The sequence below is a fragment of the Culex pipiens genome, chromosome 1 (assembly GCF_016801865.2).
Source record: "Culex pipiens pallens isolate TS chromosome 1, TS_CPP_V2, whole genome shotgun sequence".
Taxonomy (NCBI): domain Eukaryota; kingdom Metazoa; phylum Arthropoda; class Insecta; order Diptera; family Culicidae; genus Culex; species Culex pipiens.
In genome coordinates this window covers 102,779,082-102,799,218 of record NC_068937.1, presented here as the reverse complement: position 1 = coordinate 102,799,218, position 20,137 = coordinate 102,779,082, and the positions used below count along the sequence as shown (strand labels likewise).

Sequence of the window (20,137 nt, the reverse complement as noted above, 5' to 3'; positions counted from 1 at the left end):
AGATAGCACGAAAAGATTGAAACTTTAATTTGACAACAATGCACGGAGTATTTTTGGTTTTTATTGAATATCTCAGGATTGAAATCGAATTTTGGAGATCTGTGAAGGTCATAAGTTGGGGCATTTAGAGCCGCACATAATTGCGTCCATTACTCAATTTGGCAAAAAAAAACTGTGACAAGATAGCACGATCACGACGATATACTGCACAATCTGATATCAACATGGTAATCACTGAAGGTATTCAAAACATTATTTGCTTTTTTACCAATACTTTAATGCAGCAACACACAAATTTAAAGGAAACCAAAAAGCATTGAGAATGTTGTTTTCAAAACATCACTCCTCACTAGTTCACTCCAATCAAAACAGCTGCCGATCCGTTTCGCAAACTTTCTGCCCCCAAAAATAAAAACTTCATTCTAAATCAGTTTCCGTTAGCACCACTTCACAGCTCACACACTAATAACAACAACAACAACAACAACAACAACAAAACCAAACAGCTACGATATCTTTTTTTTCGGGAAAAATCGCAACAGCCACGCCAATTTGGCCACAAATCTTCCAACTTATAGATTTACGACCACTCGACCACACCACAAGGAGAGCCGAAGAACGCCGATCAAACTGGGTCAATAGGGTAGTCTGCACTCCTTCTGCCTTCTGAAAACGCCGAAAATTCACCACAGCTTCCTGGAGCGTTCTGTTATTTTTGGATCACCACACACGCACACGCGATCTAAATCACGAGATCACCATCAATAACCGCACCTTTCAGACGTTTCGGCCTCTTCTTTGAAGTTTGCCGCTCCGGCGTGTGTGACATTCTTACAGAACAACCGCTTCGCGCCACGGTCGCCGCAACAATGGTACAAACCTCAGGATCTCCACCTGATTGCGTGCGCGGACTTGCGGTCGAAACGTCACCCCGCTGAAAAGAAATATTCGAAAATTATTCCAAACACAACTCCGCGACACCCGGATGGAGTTGAAGATCCTGGAATCGACGCCGATCGACCGAGGTTCCGGGGGCCTAATCCCTCCCGAAAAAAAAAACAAAAACGTTTCGATCGGTCGTTGTACGCGCCCCATCTTGATCGAGTCGCACGACGAATGTGTCACTTTTGCTGGTCCCCCGAAGATCGCGATCGCGACGACACGGTGAGGAGCGCGGTTCAGGGGGTGTGTGAGAGAAAGAGTGTGTGTGTGTGGAGAGAGGAGAGAGCACACATTCATCATCATTACCAGGGTGTGTGATTTCGCTCTCTTTCCTTTCGGCGCTTTCTCTCTTTCTTCGGCGGCGGCGCGCGCGATCTTTTAGAGGGGAGAGAGTGGAGAGGAAGAAAGTGGATCGCGGAGCGCTTTCTTCCGCGCAACCTTCAACTTGATCGTGGCTTCTTTCGGAAACGCTCCGGCCGAGGTGGTGGTGTGTATTGGTGCACGATGGTCTCTCGCTCTCTTCGTCGGGGGGGCTGTTCGGTCACACACATGGGGACCCTGTGGCCGAGGCCGGGCTTTGGGGGCCGCCCGGAATCAAAGAGAATAAAACCCGCTGCAGCATTGTCTTCCAGTCACAGTTCACCGGTTGCTTTCCAACAATTAACAGCTCCTCCAGCGCTCTCCAGTGTGTGTGAGGTAGTGTGTGTGAGTCTCAGATAAATAGACGTGACTAGTAGAGTCCTGCATTCAGTGTAGTGAGAACCCGGAAGCAGTACGGAAGCTAATAGAGCAGAAGTGAAGATGAAGCAGTTTGTCGTGTTGTTCGCCGTTTTGGCCGTTGCGGCTGCCGCCCCCTCGGAAACCGATGGATTATTGTCCAGCGCACTCAAATTCGTCAAGGACTGCGGCGACAAGTCGATGGTGCTATGCGTCAAGGTAAGGGCCGGGCCAGGCTCGAAGAGACCTCCGTTGTTTGCACCACCGATAAGCAGTTACTTTGTGTGATCCTCGATGATCTACCCCAAGAGACATTCTTGAAGCGCCGTTTAAAGTGAGATCTTCAGTGTTCAGTGTGTACTACCTTGGACAATAACAAAACGATAGAACAGTGATCGCGACGCGATCGATCAGAACTCTTGCCCAGTGTGATTACCCTTTCAAACGATCGCAACAGTTGGATAGCGACGAACCGCCCCGTCAAGTGTGTAGCAGTAGCAAACATCTCGAAAAGATCCAGTTGGTCTTGAAGAGGAGCAAACGCGAGAAAAACACGCAGAACAAGTTTACCGTAAATGCTTTGCCCCATACCGGGGCACGCAATTACTAATCAAACAGAACTGTTTGTGGAGTGTGCGGAGATGATGATAATTGTGATATTTAGCGAAAATGATCGCGAGACGATCCTCGCGCACACTCGTAGTAGTAGTCGTAGAAAGCGCGTTCCAGGTGGTGATCGAGGCCCGCGAGAAATCGGGAACATATCTTGGGAGAGAGAAAAAAAAATAGCTCACTTCGTCTAACTGTATCGCGATCGCGCAAAACCTGCTTGAGATTGCGCCCATCTATTGGGAGTGTGTGTGTGTCTCGGTGTGGTGCAAAACAATGTCTACAGCTTCTCGGGCATCACGTCGATCGCCCCTATCGATACCAGCTTAATCACTAACCTATATTTTCGCATCTCCTCTCTTTTGTCTCTCGTTCGCCGCCGCCCATCTAGGAACGTGCCCTCCAGTACGTCGACAATGTGCAGGGCAACATCGAGGTCACCGAAGGCATCACCCTGGTCGAGACTGAGAAGCCCGCCACCGGACGCTCCCTGAACGAGGTTGACCTGCCCGCCGAGCCGGAGGCCCGCGAGTCCGAGATCGACAGCCTGCTCGTTGACCGCGCCGCCCGTTTCCTCGGATCGCACACCCTCCAGTTCTCCGTGCCCAAGGAGTCGATCGCCGACATGCAGCGCTCCCTGGATGAGGGTAAGAGGGCGTTCTCCCACGATCGCGTCGCTTCGCGGCATTATGACGATTATTACGTAGTCGCGACTCCGTCGTCCGCCTCGGTTGAGCGACTCGCCGACGAAGAGGAAGACGCAACGAAACGAGCAAAGCGAGTTAGTAAGGCACTAAGTCACTGAACTTGACCTCGCGCAACGTGGTTGGATCGTGTGCCGAGCACGAGCGAGAGAGATTTACGGGCGGTCGTGCCGGTAGAGGCCGAAGCCGACGAGGAATTTAACGGATTCGTCGCTTGAGGCGACGAAACTGATTCAAACAATGAATTTGTATGAACTTCAAAAGTCTAAAACTCTGCTCACACCTAGATGCTGACTTGCCAATTCCAATTTCATTCATAAGATCGCCAACATCCTCAATATTGCACTTGCTTACTCCGAAGATCTCTCGGTGCAAAACTGCATTTCATTCTCCAAATATACAATTTTCAAAGCGTTTCACCTATTCACACCTAGGTTGCGTGGTTGTGAAAGTAGCAAGACTGTTACATAACCTCAATTTCAAGACCCATGAATTCAAATTACGACTTTTATTCAATTGATCCTCTTTTCGAAGATCAAATTCGATTTCAATCAAACGACACCAAAAAGAGAATTGCATAACCTCAAAGATCGTTCGTAACCAGCGGCCGCCGCATCCGGCTCGCCATCCGTTACGTAACCGTCGGCAGCCTTTGAGTCCCAGAGGTCGTGACGAGCGGCGCGATTACGTCAGACGCGAAGCGAAAATCGAAAGTTCCGGGATAGCCGAGCCACTTTCACTCTCGAACCGGATTGTAACCATCGTGTGTTTGTTTTCCCCTTTTTTCTCCCCTCTCCCCCACGTGCAGCCCGCGGCAAGAAGAAGAAGGTCAAGAAGCTGCTCCTGCCCCTGCTGCTGCTGTTCAAGCTGAAGGCCGCCGCCCTCCTGCCCCTGGCCATCGGATTCCTCGCCCTGATCGCGTTCAAGGCTCTGATCGTCGGCAAGATCGCCCTCATCCTGTCCGCCATCATCGGCCTCAAGAAGCTGTTCGACAAGAAGCCCGAGCAGAGCTACGAAGTGGTCGCCCACCCGCACTACTCGCACTCGACCTCGTTCGACGACCACCACGGATACGCTCGCTCCCTGGACGCCCAGAACCTGGCCTACGCCGCTCACACCCAGTAAGCTTGCCATAAACATGCTGTAGCGCGATGCGACCACTCCCAGTAACGTGGGGGGGCTGGGCCCAGCCTGGCCCACCTTTTCCAAACCTTCATCCCCCCTCAACTGTCTGTCTGTGGACACTCTCGTCCAATTCTTCTCGATTTCGCGGAGCAACCGCCCCGACACAGGACACGGGCGCCCTCCGTGAAAGCGGCTGGGGCGCTTAGTGAAGACCACAACCACGTTTAGTTAAGTAGGTTACAATTCGCGGTCATCCTAACCTTCCCCCTCTCTTACAAGTGGTCCTGCCCCACTCTTTTCAAAACCTTCGGGCGGAAACCATCTTTCTACCACAAAAACCCAACCACAACCACTCTTAGATTAATTAATTTATTTGCGATGAGAAGATAAACGCGTATTTAATAATTTATTACTTTTTGCTCGAGAATATTTATTAGTTTATTTGTTTTTAAAACTAGCGTATTTTTTTTCTCTATCTCGAACTGTTCTCGACTTTTTTTCTCTCACACACACGCTCTCAAAACCTGTGTCTCAGCTGTGACTTGTCTGTACGAGGGGGCGTAACGCCCCCCCTCGCTTAACTTTCACCAAACACCAAATAATGCTCACTAAACACCGCTCACTCACTCACGGTAGTAAACGAATTTAAAAAAGTTCTACTTGGGAAAAAAAGTTCAGTCGATGGCAGTCTTTGAGAAAAACCAGCAAGAAAAAACACCCCCTCGAAAATACGTAAAGTTCAAAATAGTTAAAATAGGATCTAATATGCCAAAAACTACGCCCCTGCAAACCCCCCTCTCACTGCAAATCGAAGTAGCTCAAAACAAGACTGTACTGACACCTGACACACCTGGGTTGGATCGCGCCCGTTAGGTTCCGTTTTTGGCGGGCATAACCCCAAAAAAATCGTAGCTGGCGGCGCGCGATTCCGCGATTTCGCAACAGGTGGCAGCACCTACTGCGAGTCGAGCCCACCCTTCCGGGGACTGATTAAGCAAGTTTCACGTGAAGAACGTTAAAGTTTATATTAAACTGTAGTAAAGTGACTTCTCTTGCTCCCTCTCTCTAATCTATTCACTCAACTCTAACTCTGCGTGTCTCGAACGGGCTGGAATTGCACCTCGATTCCGGGCCTGATTCGGAGCTTTACCAAAACCAACTCTCTCAAGATAGAATAACAAGAAACTTAACTTTCTACCTCGGCACTCTTTGCCGCCAACGCCGTTCCCCAACTCAGCTAAGGTAATAAGACTTTTCAAACTTTCCCGTTTAAATTTTCAAATAACTGAATTCTTCATTCTAACTGTCGAACTCGTTCTCCCGAGTTTCCCACTCTTCCCGCGTTCCGCGGGCGTCTACGAAAGAAAAAGCTACAACATCTTAAAAACAAATAACTATTGCAAAAAAAACAGCCTTGTAAGAATGATCTGTTCTGTTATTTATTGTTTAAATTATTGAAAGAAAAGAAAATACAATCACTCACATCAAAAGAATGAAATAAAGATGAAAAATGAAAAATTAAACGAAAAACAAACTACTCATTTACGAGCAGCAAGAAAGAAATTCCTCCCACCCCTCGGTTTCGAATAACAGTTGCACTCCACTTGCAAAAGAGAAATCTCCAACCGGCCAAAACGGTCCTGCGATACACATTTGTTTTGCCGCGGTCAGAGACCTCCTCCACAAAACCGCAAAACACAAACACACTCGCACTCACATCACTGCCCCCTTTATGGTCCGAACCGTGACTGTGTTAACAAAACGAAACAAAAAAAAAACCGAAACCGGCTCGAAAGCGATAAATCTGCCCCCTCTCAACTTCTCTCAAGAGACCGCACCCCGAACCGGATTCGGGATTCGGACCTCCGTGGGAGCGCAGCTCCCCTCCCGCTCTCTTACCCCAAAAAAAACCCCATTGTCACCCACCCAAAAAAAAGGGAAAGTTCGTCCAATCGAAAGTGTCCCCCAAAGGCACACACCCGGCGGGGCGTTCCGACCCCCGGGGGGTCCCCCGCGCGCCATCAGTGAGCCGCGCCCCTCGGCTCCCCAGCGCGCTGCTTCGCAGCAGCGAGGAATTTCGAAATCGAAGCGGCCGCACGGGTCGTTTGTTTTCGAAAATCGTACGCGCAAGCACGCACCGAAGCGGGAGAGCGGGAATGAAAAGAGAAAGTTTGACACACGCAGCGCGCTGCGCGCGTCCTCCTCTCCCGAAGGCAGCACACTCAATATTCAATTCAGAAGAAGGAAGGTAGCTTTCGGGTGATATTTATTATTATATTATAGACGCACTACTTTCCCACGTGTGCCGTGGCGGTGGTCTGTCATGTCCGGGATTGGGTTTCGATTTTGGAGGTGAAGGTGAGGTAAGAGGTTCATAACCGAAAAAAAATATGAGCGCTGAAATGAAAAAAAGAAGCATTATGATGACCTGAGGGTGATTAAAGTTTGAAGAAAAAGAAAACGAAACAAAAATAAGGTGGGTGAAATTGGAATGGCCTCGATCGACGACGCGAGGTTTTGAATAACTGATCGTGCCACGCTGATGGGGTAATGATGGGTGAGCTGAGGGAGAAGAGTTGGACAATCAAAACAAAATGTGAGTTGATGTGTTGATTCGGTGTTGATTACCTTAAAAAAAGTGATGGGTTTCACTTTTTTTCGATGAAAGTTGTTGGAAGTGGGTTTGGGAAAGTTAAATGGATTAAATGGAATAAATATTCTCCTCTTTCTCAATGAGGAAAAGTTCAACAACTACTCAAAAAATAAACTCAATGAGACCTCTCTGGAGCGTCCAAATTTGTCTTCTTAAAAATCTCGAGAAACGGGATCAAAATTTTCAAAATTTCCTCGGATATTATTCGGGGAATACTCGGAACTTGCATCGCATATCTACTCAGAATCAAAAAGCTACAAAATAGAACTTCAATTTATTTTTCAAATATGATCTAATCAGCTTTTTTCAAAATATATATTTATAAAACTTGTTTTCGGGTTGGATCCTCACAATGCCCATGTACACTCAAACCCCGGTGGTTTGACACCAACTGTTGTCAAACAAACGGGGTTACTTTTTAGTTTAACACCCCTTTTACACGGAGTTCACACACACTATCAAATGTTTGTTTTGATAGTGTGTGTGAGCGCCGTGTAAAAAGTGACAGTTCACTTTTTAGTTTGACTTTGACCAACCAACGCCAACGGGGTACAAACTAAAAAAGTGTCAAACGAAAAAGTGACCAACCACCGGGGGTTGAGTGTATCAAACTTGATTCTTTTAATTATTGATTAAAAGTGTGCAAATGGTGCAAATTGATTTCATTTAGTCAAATGGACCATTGGTAAGATTTTTTTTAATCACAGCTCAATGTTTGTTCAACTATGTATGATAACATTTCACAAAATCCATATAAATTTTTAGGATTAATTCAGCAACCTCGCTAAAATTTCTAAAGATTGGAATTTCCCAATACATTTTCACATCGCTTCGCTAGGAGACGGTGATTTTAGCGGATTGCAGACTGGATTTTCGCCATGTGATGTGATGATTGTCTAAGCCCAAGTTGCCTAGGAATCGATAATTGGGAATAGAACCAATTCCACCTGAACCAGATTCTCACCACCATGGCAGCCGTCCATTGCCAGCCGCTCCCATCTACACCGCGCATCAGGGACAAGGAAAGGGATTTGGAAGACGGGAAGTGTTGATGCTCCACTTGTTTAAGGGGTCAAGGGCAAGTCACCACGGTGTCCCCAAGTAAGTTTCGCTTGGAGTTGGACGGTTTTTGGGAAGGTGAATGGTCTGAGGAGCCACCCTAGGCGAATGGTAACGACCGTTTTTGCATTGTTGTTCGAATTCTTCGTGTGTTCTCATTTCTAATGGGAATGCTTTCAATTCTTCTCATCTCTTATTGGATGAATTCTATCAGTCGCCCAGGCTATTTATAGTGAGGTATTTTTAGATTCAATTTCAACTACGGTTGTATTCTTGCATGCAATCTTGTTTGAGTTCTGATGTTCAACTTGTAGTCAATTTGATTCTTTGTCCGATTCTTGGATTCAACTATACCTGTATAATTCCTCTTGAAGCTATCAATGCTCCACGGTTAAGTTAAGGACAGGGGATCGAACCCCACCGTAGGCTTCGTGTTTTTCTTTAATTCCAAATTCAATGAGTCCAGAACTTTCTCGTTGGGAGCAGATGGGTATCGAGCCCAGAACCATTCGCTTATAAAGCGAACATCGTAGCCACGACCGCTCCTAACGTGGAATTTCCCAATACATTTTGGCGAATTTTTCCATATAAATTTCAACGATCAACGAACATTTTCCAAAATGTTTTCTTGTCACGCTATTAATGATCTGACAACCCTATCAAAATTTATAAGCACTTAAGTGTTATTTATACACTTTTTTGAAACCGGTCTCAGATATTTTGATAAAAACCATGCCCGAATCTATCATGCGAACTACCTTTGGATGGGTTATCAAAAGAGCATGCCTGAAAAGCTCATCAAAGGAAATAAGTAATGAAGTAGATTTGTAAAACAAGTGGAGAAAAAAATTATGCTATTTTGACTGAATGAATGTTTTGCCTTCCTCACTGAGGTAAGGCTATAATCCTGCTCTGAAATTGAACTTTTTATTCAAAGCTCGAAAACCCACCTTGATGTATACATATCGACTCAGAATCGAAAACTGAACAAATGTCTGTGTGTATGTGTGTGTGTATGTGACCAATAATGTCACGCAGTTTTCTCAGCACTGGCTGAACCGATTTTGACCAAACCAGTTGCATTCGACTTGGTTTAGGGTCCCATACGGTGCTATTGAATTGTTTGATGTTTCGATAAGTAGTTCAAAAGTTATGTATAAAAATGTGTTTTCGTATATTTTTAGAAGTTGAATAAATGGCAGTAAACTGAACCAAACATCATCATGTTATACATCGTTAGTTAGGTAATTGAAAGACTTTTCCAACAAGTCCAAAACATTGATAATCTGGCAACCCTGTCTCGAGTTATAACCACTTAAGTGATATTTATGTACTTTTTTGTAGCCAGATCTCACTTAAATGTATGTAAACAATGTCCGGATCTATCAACCGACCCATCGTTGGTAAGGTAATCGAAAGACCTTTCCAACGAGTCTAAAACATTGAAGATCTGGCAACCCTGTCTCGAGTTCTGACCACTTTAGTGATATTTATGTACTTTTTTGTAGCCGGATCTCACTTAAATGTATGTAAACAATGTCCGGATCCATCATCCGATCCATCGTTGGTTAGGTAATCGAAAAACATTTCCAACGAGTCTAAAACATTGAAGATCTGGCAACCCTGTCTCGAGTTCTGACCACTTTAGTGATATTTATGTACTTTTTTTGTAGCCGGATCTCACTTAAATGTATGTAAACAATGTCCGGATCCATCATCCGACCCATCGTTGTTCAGATAATCGAAAGACCTTTCCAACGAGTCTAAAATATTGAAGATCTGGCAACCCTGTCTCGAGTTCTGACCACTTTAGTGATATTTATGTACTTTTTTGTAGCCGGATCTCACTTAAATGTATGTAAACAATGTCCAGATCCATCATCCGACCAATCATTGGTTAGGTAATCAAAAGACCTTTCCAACGAGTCTAAAACATTGAAGATCTGGCAACCCTGTCTCGAGTTCTGACCACTTAAGTGATATTTATGTACTTTTTTGTAGCCGGATCTCACTTAAATGTATGTAAACAATGTCCAGATCTATCAACCGACCCATCGTTGTTCAGATAATCGAAAGACCTTTCCAACGAGTCTAAAATATTGAAGATCTGGCAACCCTGTCTCGAGTTCTGACCACTTAAGTGATATTTATGTACTTTTTTGTAGCCGGATCTCACTTAAATGTATGTAAACAATGTCCAGATCTATCAACCGACCCATCGTTGGTAAGGTTATCGAAAGACATTCCCAACGAGTCTAAAACATTGAAGATCTGGCAACCCTGTTTCGAGTTCTGACCACTTAAGTGATAATTATGAGCCCTTGAGTGATATGTGTGTTTTTTGTATTCCGGAACTTAACGAAAATAGACGAAATTTGTGTCCAAACCCATCATATTACATATCACCCATTTTTGGAAAAGAGTGAGGAAGGCACCAACCACATAGGTGGATGAAGTTAGTTTTTGTTATAATTCAGGTTAATTCACAAAACTACTTATATTTTTCATTGTTTTTTTTTTAAATCGCATGCACTGCGTTTCCATTTTTTCATTTTTAAAAGAGATTCATCAGATACCATTATGTTTTTGAAGCATTTTTACTGTGATTGGAAAGCTCACTATGATCACTTAATGGTAACCTGTCAATCCTCTCTACCCAAGTATGTAGTATCATAACTCAAAACTCACGTTAATAATAACAGTATGTAAAAAAAGTATTTACACCTCTTGGGCACTATGCACATTTTGTGATGAAACATGTAAACAATTTAAAGTTTGACAGAAATCTAGTACTACATTTCGTTCAGAAACTCATGCCAAACATTTTGCTTTAAAAAGCTCATGAAAAGATGATTTCTATAAAAAGTTATATAACAAAGTCTATTACAAAAATCAAAAAAGGTGCAAAAAAAGTTTGTACACCTTTCGAAAAATTAACATAAATAAAGTTATTTGTTGACAAATCACCATAAATCCAATCTCTTAACTCCAAATAGGCATCCTTGACTGATTAAAAAAATAATTTGGATTGAATATAAAGTCTACTAACTACTTAGTATAAAAGTTTATATAACTCTGGAAATTCTATATAAAACATATCTAAACTTAATTTTGCAAACTTTTAATTCAACTAAATGTCAATATATTACCATAGAATTGCTAAATGAACATTTTGGAGTGGGTATAACAACGTTTTGGGGGTCTTTGTATCGATAGAATAGATTGTACATTGATTTGCAATAATAATCTCCTTCAGCCATGATGTGATGACTGTGTACTGTAGAGCGAATTATTTGATTTTGATTGTAAATAAATCCAAATTACCTACAAAATTGTTCTTCTAAAAATGCCTTTAAAACTGTTTTTTTTTATTTCTGTTTTAGTAACGTATAAAACATGTAACCTAGAAACTTTTTATTCCGTTTTGTGATGCGATCTTATTTTCCTTAAGAAAAACTTGACATTTAGAGAGTATTCAAATGATCCTATTTATCAGTGTTTTTCAAATAATAGTTGACTAACCTTTGAAATATTTAAAAATATGTGGAGTCGGAGTCGGAGCCACTAATTCGTCACGGCCTAGTGGTTTGAATTTTTACTTGCTAAACCTAAGGACGGGGGATTGAACCCCGTCTCGAGCGGCTTTGATTTTTGGTTCATATTCATCATTTCAAATTTCTATGTTCTTAACTCTCTCGATTTGAGCAGATGGGAATCGAACCCAGAACCATTCGCTTACAAAGTTAACACCGTAACCAGTCAGCCACGGCCGCTTCTCCCAAATAAGTGTTAGTTAACAGTCAAGACCCGAAGGAAAAAAATTCCCTGTACAACCCGAAGGCTGCAAAATGCGTTACAGTAAATTTTTGCAGGCTTGGGAAATATGCAAAATAACACCAAACTTCAATGTTTTATAGTGTTTTGGAATCGTCAGAATGTCTACTTTAAGTAAAAAATATGCAAATTAGTGGATTTTGGGGCGGGGCTCAGGGGGGAGGGGGTGAACGAAAAAATATCCGAGCAAAATGCGTTACAGTAAATTTGTAAAATTTATATCTCATGCAAAACCTGACCAAAACTCAAAGTTTTATAGTGTTTTGGAAAGGTCTTCATCTGAACTTTATGTTAAAAATATAAAAATACTATGTTTTCAATAAAGTTTTACTTAAAAAGTTTAGTAAACTTTTATTGTTCTACGTACTTACATCAGTAAGAGACTAAAAACATGACTTTTCATCAGAAACATAATCATGCGACATATCTAACTTCCCAAAATTTTATGACTAATCATTCTGAAACAAAATTGAACCGATTCAACTGAACCGGTTCATCAAACCGGTTCAATAGTTGTACCGGTTGAGCGTTTCTGGCACAAAATGTATCATGCGACATATCTAACTCTTTCAAATTGCCTGAATAGTCATTCTGCAACATAATTGAACCGATACAGCTGAACCGGTTCATCCAACCGGTTCAATAGTTGTACCGGTTAAACATTTCTGGCATAAAATGTATCATGCGACATATCTAACTCTTTCAAATTGCCTGAATAGGCATTCTGAATCAAAATTGAACCGATTCAGCTGAACCGGTTCATCCAACCGGTTCAATAGTTGTACCGGTTGAACGATTCTGGCACAAAATGTATCATGCGACATATCTAACTCTTTCAAATCGCCTGAATAGTCATTCTACAACAATATTGAACCGATTCAGCAGAACCGGTTCATCCAACCGGTTCAATAGTTGTACCGGTTGAGCGTTTCTGGCACAAAATGTATCATGCGACATATCTAACTCTTTCAAATTGCCTGAATAGTCATTCTGCAACATAATTGAACCGATACAGCTGAACCGATTCATCCAACCGGTTCAATAGTTGTACCGGTTGAACGTTCCTGGCACAAAATGTATCATGCAATACATCTAACTCTTTCAAATTGCCTGAATAGTCATTCTGAATCCAAATTGAACCGATTCAGCTTAACCGGTTCAATAGTTGTACCGGTTAAACATTTCCGGCATAAAATGTATCATGCGACACATCTAATTCTTTCAAATCGCCTGAATAGTCATTCTGAATCAAAATTGAACCGATTCAGCTGAACCGGTTCATCCAACCGGTTCAATAGTTGAACCGGTTGAACGTTTCTGGCACAAAATGTATCATGCGACATATCTAACTATTTCAAATTGCTTGAATAGGCATTCTGCAACATAATTGAACCGTTTCAGCTAAACTAAACGGCTTCAATTGTTGTAGAATAAACATATCCTTTTGCCTGAATAATAAGTTTTCACCAAGATTTATCCAATTTCTGTAAAATTTCTTGAAATCTCTCAGGCTGGTAAAACAAATATTTATGGGTTTTGTCTCCTTTCAAAGTCAGCACAAAAATCTGAGGGTAGGGGATATAAAAAGTTAAAATTCGCCTATACAGTCCAGACTCGATTATCCGAAAGCCTCGGAAAAAATCACTTCGGATAATCCAATCACGAAAAATATTTTTTTTGTTTTCTTATTTTTGATGGTCCAGCTTAAACCTCACAAACAACTCATAAACTACTCTGAAATATTTTAGAAATTTCAAATCCAAGATATATTGAAAATGCATTTTTTTATTTACAAGGCAATCAAATATTCAAATTTGACTAAAATGCTGTTGCAGACTTAAATTTGATGTCTACACCCAAAATTCAGAGTCGAGATAATCGTTCTCTCAAAATTTATTGAGGGCTCAGTGCCAAAATCGATAGAATAATGGTACCAACTCACACCATCATAACAAATGAGTTCATTCGTTAGTTGAATCAATAAATCTCCAACAAGTGTCATACATCGACTTCTGACTTCTCCTTGGTCACCAAGCTGTGGTGGCCGAGGCAGCTAAGTCATTGGATTGGTTTGACAAAGGTCTCTGGTTAGATTCCCGTTGTCGACATTTTTGGTTTTTTGTTTGACGGATGAACTTTTTTTGCAAATGAACCTCGAGAGAATAGTTTTATCGCCCATCTCGAGCTGTGTTCTCTGCGTCCGTGAATGGTACCACTATTCTCTCGACTCGAGACCATCATTCTCTCGGACTAGCGCTGCCAGTTTTGGGTGTAAATTATAAAAATAAAAAAACGGAAAAATTTGATTCTATTATTCCAAGCCGAATCTGGTACGTTTCGCCGAATGTCGTTTCGCCGAATGGACATTTCGCTGTAGGTCGTTTCGCCGAATGGGTCGTTTCACCGAATGTACATTTCGCCGAATTAAAAAAAAGATTAAAATTAAAGGTAAACAAAAATATAAAAACACCAAAATTACCAAGAACGATTCATGTTTGAAAGAATGCAAAAACTCACAGAAGTATCCTCAAACCCTATTTTAGTACTTTTATTTATCCATTTCTTTTTCTTTTTATTTTTTCCTTTTTCGCTTTCTCTTTTTTTAAATTCGGCGAAATGTCTATTTGGCGAAATGTCGATTCGTCGAAACGACCTTCGGCGAAATGTCCCGCACCCTTCGAATTCCCATACAAACCTTCGGATAATTGAACTTCGTATAATCGAAACTTTAGATAATCGAAGCTTCGGATAATCGAGTCTGAACTGTGTACCCCTTAGGGCCGATGTGGCCATCCCTTTTCTGTGGCACCGCCTTCTTTTTTTGACGATTTTCTAAAAACCTTTGTATTCTTTTACTCGTAACTTTTCAACTATAAGACCAAAAAACTTTCTTCAGGTTGCATTTTATAGACATTGTTTTAGAGAATTTAAAGAAATTAAATAATTGAAATAATTTTAAGAATTTAAAGAACTTGAATAATTTACATTTTTTAAAGAATTTAATGAATTGAGGGATTTAAATAATTGAAATAATTTCAAGAATTTATAGAACTAATTTTTTTTAAGAATTTAAAGAATTTAAAGAATTTAAAAAAATTAAAGAATTTAAAGAATTTAAAGAATTTAAAGAATTTAAAGAATTTAAAGAATTTAAAGAATTTAAAGAATTTAAAGAATTTAAAGAATTTAAAGAATTTAAAGAATTTAAAGAATTTAAAGAATTTAAAGAATTTAAAGAATTTAAAGAATTTAAAGAATTTAAAGAATTTAAAGAATTTAAAGAATTTAAAGAATTTAAAGAATTTAAAGAATTTAAAGAATTTAAAGAATTTAAAGAATTTAAAGAATTTAAAGAATTTAAAGAATTTAAAGAATTTAAAGACTATTCAGGCAATTTGAAAGAGTTAGATATGTCGCATGATACATTTTGTGCCAGAAACGTTCAACCGGTACAACTATTGAACCGGTTGGATGAACCGGTTCAGCTGAATCGGTTCAATTTTGATTCAGAATGACTATTCAGGCAATTTGAAAGAGTTAGATATGTCGCATGATACATTTTGTGCCAGAAACGCTCAACCGGTACAACTATTGAACCGGTTGGATGAACCGGTTCTGCTGAATCGGTTCAATATTGTTGTAGAATGACTATTCAGGCAATTTGAAAGAGTTAGATATGTCGCATGATACATTTTGTGCCAGAAACGTTCAACCGGTACAACTATTGAACCGGTTGGATGAACCGGTTCAGCTGAATCGGTTCAATTTTGATTCAGAATGACTATTCAGGCAATTTGAAAGAGTTAGATATGTCGCATGATACATTTTATGCCAGAAATGTTTAACCGGTACAACTATTGAACCGGTTGGATGAACCGGTTCAGCTGTATCGGTTCAATTATGTTGCAGAATGACTATTCAGGCAATTTGAAAGAGTTAGATATGTCGCATGATACATTTTGTGCCAGAAACGTTCAACCGGTACAACTATTGAACCGGTTGGATGAACCGGTTCAGCTGTATCGGTTCAATTATGTTGCAGAATGACTATTCAGGCAATTTGAAAGAGTTAGATATGTCGCATGATACATTTTGTGCCAGAAACGCTCAACCGGTACAACTATTGAACCGGTTTGATGAACCGGTTCAGTTGAATCGGTTCAATTTTGTTTCAGAATGATTAGTCATAAAATTTTGGGAAGTTAGATATGTCGCATGATTATGTTTCTGATGAAAAGTCATGTTTTTAGTCTCTTACTGATGTAAGTACGTAGAACAATAAAAGTTTACTAAACTTTTTAAGTAAAACTTTATTGAAAACATAGTTTTTTTATTATTTTAACATAAAGTTCAGATGAAGACCTTTCCAAAACACTATAAAACTTTGAGTTTTGGTCAGGTTTTGCATGAGATATAAATTTTAAAAAATTTACTGTAACGCATTTTGCTCGGATATTTTTTCGTTCACCCCCTCCCCCCTGAGCCCCGCCCCAAAATCCACTAATTTGCATATTTTTTACTTAAAGTAGACATTCTGACGATTCCAAAACACTATAAAACATTGAAGTTTGGTGTTATTTTGCATATTTCCCAAGCCTGCAAAAATTTACTGTAACGCATTTTGCAGCCTTCGAGTTTTGACTGTTAACATTCAATATTACGCCCTTTTAAAATGTTAGTCTTGATTTGAAAATTTTGAAAATATATTTTTCGAAAAGATCGGAAAATTTCACAAATGTTTCATATTTTAACATTGAAAATCGGACCATTAGTTGCAGAGATATTGACGATAGAAAATGGTGGGTTGTTTGGGTGATACTTAGAAAACATCAATTTTCCTGTTTTTAGACCTTTGCATTGCAATATCTCAGCAACTAAAGGTCGTATCAACAAAGTCCGTAGAAGCAAAATATAGAGAATTTTCTCAGCTTTTCAAAAATATTTTTTTCAAAACTTGGCAAACATGTGCACTAATTTAAAAAAATAAAAAACTGCGACTATTTTCAAAAAAGTCACTTAAATATGGCTATAACTTGAAAACGGTGCACTTTATCAAAATTTCACTGAAGTACTTTTTGATTGCAAATTTGATTTTACATCGAAAAATGAAGTTGAAAAATTTTTACGACCAAAATTTAGATTTTTTGAAAAAATCAGTATTGATTAAAAAATTCATAACTCGGTCAATGATTTTTTGCACAACCTGGAAATTTCTGAAAAGTTGGCATTTTATGTCCTCTAAAACATATCAAAAAATAAAAAAAATTAAAAATAGTATTTTTTTGTAAATCAAGTTTTAGTAATAAAAAGTTAAATAAAAAAATCACCAAATTTTTTTTACCGTGTATTATTTTTTTCCGGTGTAGTCCGTATCCATACCTACAACTTTGCCAAAGACACCAAATCGATCAAAAAATTCCTTCAAAAGATACAGATTTTTGAATTTTCATACATCATTTTTGTATGGACAGCTGCCAAATTTGTATGGAAAATTATATGGACAAACTAATGATGCAAAATGGCTTCTTTGGGCATACCGAAGGCACCAAAAAAGTTTCAGTCGGATTAAAAAATACAAAAATTAAAATTGAAGAAAAAAGACCGATTTCGTAGAGAATTGCTCTATAGTATAGACTACGAGATGGCGTTTGTGTATCACCCGCCATGTTTTTTTAAAAACGATTTTCAAATTATTTTGTTCTAACTGCTACCTCTGTTGTCTGTGTTCTAGCAGAAATGAAAATTCTACTAGGATTCTGCCAGGTTCAGCTTTCCTAGTTGTTCCAAGCTCACCAAACCGCAAAGAGAAAATATGTTCCCATATTAAAATATGAAGATGAACATTCAGCGATAAACCAACATGCCTCCAGCAAACGTTGTTCGAAACATAATTGCTTCGCAACTTTTACAACTTGGCCAAATTTATTATATTATATTACGGCATATAGCCCCTTTTAGCGCTTCCCTCGATCGTTTCGGCATGTTTTCAGTATTTGCCATCCGGGGCTGCCTTGAATAAATATCCAAAATTTCCCCCCAAACGAGCCGGCTTCCGTTTTCCATTCCAGCGAGTCCTCCCCCAGGCCTGGAGAGCAGTCTGAAACTCACAGCAGTGGAAGCATGGTTCGTCCTGGAATAATTGAAAATGGGGCGTGCTTCCGACCGAAGAACAAATATTTACGCCTCAAGTGTGCGAATTTAAAGGATCGACAAAATAGCAAATGATAAACTTGGTCGTTATTTTGTCGCTTCCCCCCTTTTTCACTCCCAGCAGGGAACTCGAGTTTTCCCTTTGGTTTGCCTGTCGATTAACGCTGAACGTTCTCCGGAAGAGGGCTTTCGGTTTAACGCTTCGTCTGGTGAATGCAGGGTGTTAACCTTAAAAATAAAAAAAAATGTGAGCAAATTATTATTGTTAATTACAATTATCTTGGCAAGCAAGCTAAACAATAGTTTTTCAAGGGTATTTTTTTCGGAAAAGGGTATTTTTTTTGGAAAAATTCGCCACCCTGTTCCGTAATCGCTGCAAAGGCAAATGTTTCCCTATTGACTTTTCTTAGCTGCTGATGCTGATGGTGCTTCTTCAGCTTTTCATTGCCGGAGGCCATATTTTCCGTTCATCCCCACTTTCCCTAAGCGAGACTCTCCAAATTCTTTCGAGCCACTTATGTCATATCGTTTAGAGCAAAGCAAATTGTTATGTAAGCGAATTGCCATTTTTGGGCGTAGATTGTGGGAAGATTTACCACCCCCAAACCCCGACGCTTCCACCTTCCCCGAACGCAGCAAGACTTTAAGGTGAAAGTGTGCGCTATGCCAAAAAAAAGTGTAATTTAAATTCGCAAATGAGTGTGAATCAGCGGTGGGCGAATAAAGGCATAATAGATTGTAAATTTTCGCGAAAAAATGAGCACGTAGCCTGAACCCGGGAGGGTAATTATCTTCCTTCCTTGGGAGCAGCAGGTTTCCACCCCTGCGAGCAGTGGAAGTGAGAAACGCACTTCATTATGTCACAATGGAATCTTGTCTCGTTTTGTAGACTGCCTTTTTTTGCGATGGCAAATGACTTTTTGTTACATTGTGAGCAGAAAAATGTAGATCACAATGTGGATTCAACATCGGATGTGACTTCACAAATAACTGTCGTTATCCACGATGGAACTTTAAATTAAAATTAATTTGTTTTGTTTAGTACTTCATTTGAAGCGAATGTTTTCTTTCCAGATTTTTTGTTTTGATCTTGCTGTTTACTTGTTTTCTGCTATCCTGTCTTTTAAACTGTTCTCCTCTCCTTTTTATGCTTTTCTGCCTTTCTGTTTTTTAGTTTTTTTTCTGCTTTTCTATGTTTCTGCTTCTCTGATTTTCATAAATTCTGCTTTTCTGTTTTTTTTTTTGCTTTTCTGCCTTTTAGTTTTCTTTTTTCTAGTATAGTCTGATTTTGTATGTTTCTGTACTTCCACTTTTCTATTATTTGCTTTCCTGATTCACGCTATTAATTTTTTTTTGTATTTTGCTCTTCTGATTTTCTGCTTTTCTATGTTTCTGCTTCTCTGATTTTCTATGATTCTGTTTTTTTGCTTTTCTGGCTATTCAGATATTCTGCTTTTCTGCCGTTTTTAAAAGTAATTTCTGCTTTAGTGAATTCTGCTTTAGTGATTTTCTGCTTTTCAACTTTGATTATTTTATGATGTTATATATTTTTTTTATTCTTAATTTTTTTTTTGCATTTTTATGTTTCTGCTTCTCCGATTTTTAATAATTTAACTTTTATTTTTTTTTGTATTTTTCTGTTTTTCTAATTTTCTGCTATTTCTTTCCTGATTGCTTTCATTCCAGTTTTCTAGTTCCTGATTGTCTTTATTCCTGCTTTTCCTACTTTATGCTTTTCTGCCTTTCTGTTTTTTTGTTTTTTTTTTTAGTTTCTGATTTTTCCCACCCCCATTTTCCCACTTTTCTATTATTTGCTTTTCTGATTCACGCTTTTAATTTTTTTTTTGTATTTTGCTCTTCTGATTTTCTGCTTTTCTATGTTTCTGCTTCTCTGATTTTCTATGATTCTGTTTTTTATTTGCTTTTCTGGCTATTCAGATGTTCTGCTTTTCTGCCTTTTTTAAAAGGAATTTCTGATTTTGTATGTATCTGTTTATCTACATTTCTGCTATTTACATTCCTGATTGCCTTCTTTACAGCTTTTCTGCTTTAGTGATTTTCTGCTTTTCATTTTTGAATATTTTATGGTTGTTTTGTATTTTTTATGCTTTTATTTTTTTTTTGTTTTTTTTTGTTTCTGCTTCTCTGATTTTTTATAATTCAACCTTTCATTTTTTTTTGTATTTTTCTGTTTTTCTAATTTTCTGCTATATCTTTACTGATTGCCTTCATTCCAGTTTTCTGCATTAGTGTTTTGCTGCTTTTCAACTTAAAAGATTTTCTGCCTTTCTGATTTTATTTGTATTTTTTCGCTTTTCTGATTTTCTGCTCTTCTCTTTTTCTG

At 39.4% G+C, this 20,137-nt stretch overlaps 1 protein-coding gene across 1 annotated transcript; it reads left to right on the top strand.

Annotated features, from left to right (window-relative positions):
* The first annotated feature begins 1,591 nt into the window (after positions 1 to 1,591).
* On the top strand, positions 1,592 to 5,631 carry LOC120430515 (uncharacterized). Its single transcript, XM_039595615.2, has 3 exons — positions 1,592 to 1,878; positions 2,660 to 2,915; positions 3,781 to 5,631. The coding sequence occupies exons 1-3, from the start codon at positions 1,744 to 1,746 to the stop codon at positions 4,095 to 4,097; spliced, it is 708 nt and encodes a 235-aa protein (XP_039451549.1). The 5' UTR covers positions 1,592 to 1,743; the 3' UTR covers positions 4,098 to 5,631.
* Positions 5,632 to 20,137: the final 14,506 nt, after the last annotated feature.

What these genes read in the sequence shown, in the direction of transcription:
- LOC120430515 (XM_039595615.2), top strand. Translation starts at nt 1,744, where the DNA reads ATGAAGCAGTTTGTCGTGTTGTTCGCCGTTTTGGCCGTTGCGGCTGCC. An exon ending in CGATGGTGCTATGCGTCAAG is followed by an intron (nt 1,879 to 2,659) that starts GTAAGGGCCGGG and finishes CCGCCCATCTAG; the next exon opens with GAACGTGCCCTCCAGTACGT. An exon ending in GCAGCGCTCCCTGGATGAGG is followed by an intron (nt 2,916 to 3,780) that starts GTAAGAGGGCGT and finishes CCCCACGTGCAG; the next exon opens with CCCGCGGCAAGAAGAAGAAG.